General features: G+C 37.6%; 1 protein-coding gene across 1 annotated transcript in view; it reads left to right on the forward strand.

Annotated features, from left to right (window-relative positions):
• Positions 1-1,475, forward strand: part of LOC127751273 (spastin homolog) — a 10,579-nt gene extending 9,104 nt beyond the window's left edge. Inside the window, exons 10-14 of the mRNA XM_052274539.1 lie at positions 185-302; positions 655-769; positions 889-1,017; positions 1,093-1,287; positions 1,374-1,475. Coding sequence (XP_052130499.1) covers positions 185-302; positions 655-769; positions 889-1,017; positions 1,093-1,287; positions 1,374-1,475 — 659 coding nt within the window. The remainder of the gene's footprint in view (positions 1-184; positions 303-654; positions 770-888; positions 1,018-1,092; positions 1,288-1,373) is intronic.
• The last annotated feature ends 532 nt before the right edge of the window (positions 1,476-2,007 follow it).

Below are 2,007 nucleotides of genomic sequence, written 5' to 3' on the forward strand. Positions count from 1 at the left end.
ATTTTGGGCCCTCCCATTTGCTCGTTCCGGGTGTCAGCGCCGCAGGCCTAGCTATATGTGCGCCAGGCGCGTCGCAGCGTAACAGTGTTTCGTGATATATCGCGAAGCCTGTTACGCGAGACGTGGTCTGGCGTACATATAGCTAGTTTATTGTATTCCATTGCACTTTTCTTTCTTTTTTCAGGGAAGTGCATAGCCTCCCAGTTGAAGGCAAAGTTTTTCAATATCACTGCATCATCTCTTGTAACTAAATGGGCTGGGGAGGCAGAGAGGGCAGTAAAAACACTGTTTCAGGTTGCCAGGTGAGTTATTATAAGCTGTTAAGCTTTATATTAATTTCAGAACATTGAAGAAGGAGTTAATCTGGCATTAATTTTTAGTGGGATCAAGGATCTTCTGTATCAAAGTAAAATGTCTTGCACTGAATTTGATTTGCATATTAAAACATAGACCCCATGATTTTTTAAACACTAATAGCAGACTACCTTTGTGTTACTGGCTTACTTATATAATTTTCATTCCCCCCAAAATTCTAGTTAACAATTCTAACTGAGCACTTCGATTTTTATTCTATTACCCTCATTTCAGTGCTTTTCTAGTTGTATTGTTTCTGTTGTGGTCACTTTTACTATTTTTCTTACTTTCTATTTACAGAGCGGTTCAACCATCTGTAATATTTATAGATGAAGTTGATGCTCTCCTGAGCATACGGACCGAGGAAGAACGGCATTGGGAAAGGAGGGTGAAAACTGAATTCTTAACAGAAATGGTTAGTTTTTCCCTTCCAGTTCTTTCCTTCCAACAAGAACATGTCTCATGATTTGATCATATGAGCTATTCTAATAAATACTCAGATGTCCTTTCTACAATAAGTCACGTTATTTTCAGGACGGCTGCAATACCAAAAGTTCAGACAAGGTAATCATCATTGGAGCTACCAATCTCCCGAAAAGCATTGACCCAGCTTTCCTTAGGAGATTCCAAACAAGGCTATATGTTGGCCTGCCTGAACTTGATGTAAGATCTTCTTTATACTGCACTACAAGCTACAATGACGTCATACGCATGTAAATAATCATTTTCAATTTTTAGGACCGGAAAAAAATGCTCCAGAGGATTATGCTTAATACCTCGCACTCACTAACCCAGGCAGATTTCAATCATATAGCAAATGAGACGGAGGGATACAGTGGGTCGGACCTACGTAATCTCTGTAAATGGGCATCCAAAAACATATTCAGGCAACTGTCAAAAGAAGCAACAGGCAAACGTGTCCTTCCAAAGACTGTAAGTTAACCAAATTTTGTTTCTCTACAAGGTTGCATGTGCCATGTATGTCTCTTTACTTTACATCATCATTCTCTCTGTTGTAGATTAGGCCTGTGGTTTTGGAGGATTTTTTGGAGGGCCTCCTGACAGTTAAATCCACAGTGCCCCAGAAGGTCTTGGATGAGCTTAAGGCTTTTCATATATAGCTTAAAACATTAAGAGTTCTGGTCCTGAACTACACATATACGACCCAGGAGAATTTAACTGGAAACAGTTAATTCCATTAATGTCACTGTATTTTATGTTTTTTCTATGGGTTTACTTTTCAGTGCGGAAAGTTGATACCATTAGATCAAAGGCATTGGAAAGGCATTGATTCATAGATATTCAATTTATAACTGTTGTTTTATTTGCCCTCTTTTTCTTTTACTACAAACTTCACATAAATAATTCTGCTCTTAAATGTAGTATAATCATACAGTTATAGAAAATTTCTGATTGCATGGTTGTAAGGTTTTGAGGTATTCCATCCGATAAAATACGGTACATCTCAACAAGACATTGAAATTGGATTTCAGGAAACATTTTTCAAACATCTGACTACATGTATCCACTTTCATTCAATAAGTACAATCTCTTATTTTAATGATGAACATGCTATACCACAATTAAAGTACAATTTCCACTACTGGCATAAACACCATGAGCAGTTCTTTATGCTGTGGAATCTTTCAAACT

Source organism: Frankliniella occidentalis, unplaced genomic scaffold (genome assembly GCF_000697945.3).
Source record: "Frankliniella occidentalis isolate FOCC.00 unplaced genomic scaffold, Focc_3.1 Scaffold406, whole genome shotgun sequence".
NCBI lineage: Eukaryota > Metazoa > Arthropoda > Insecta > Thysanoptera > Thripidae > Frankliniella > Frankliniella occidentalis.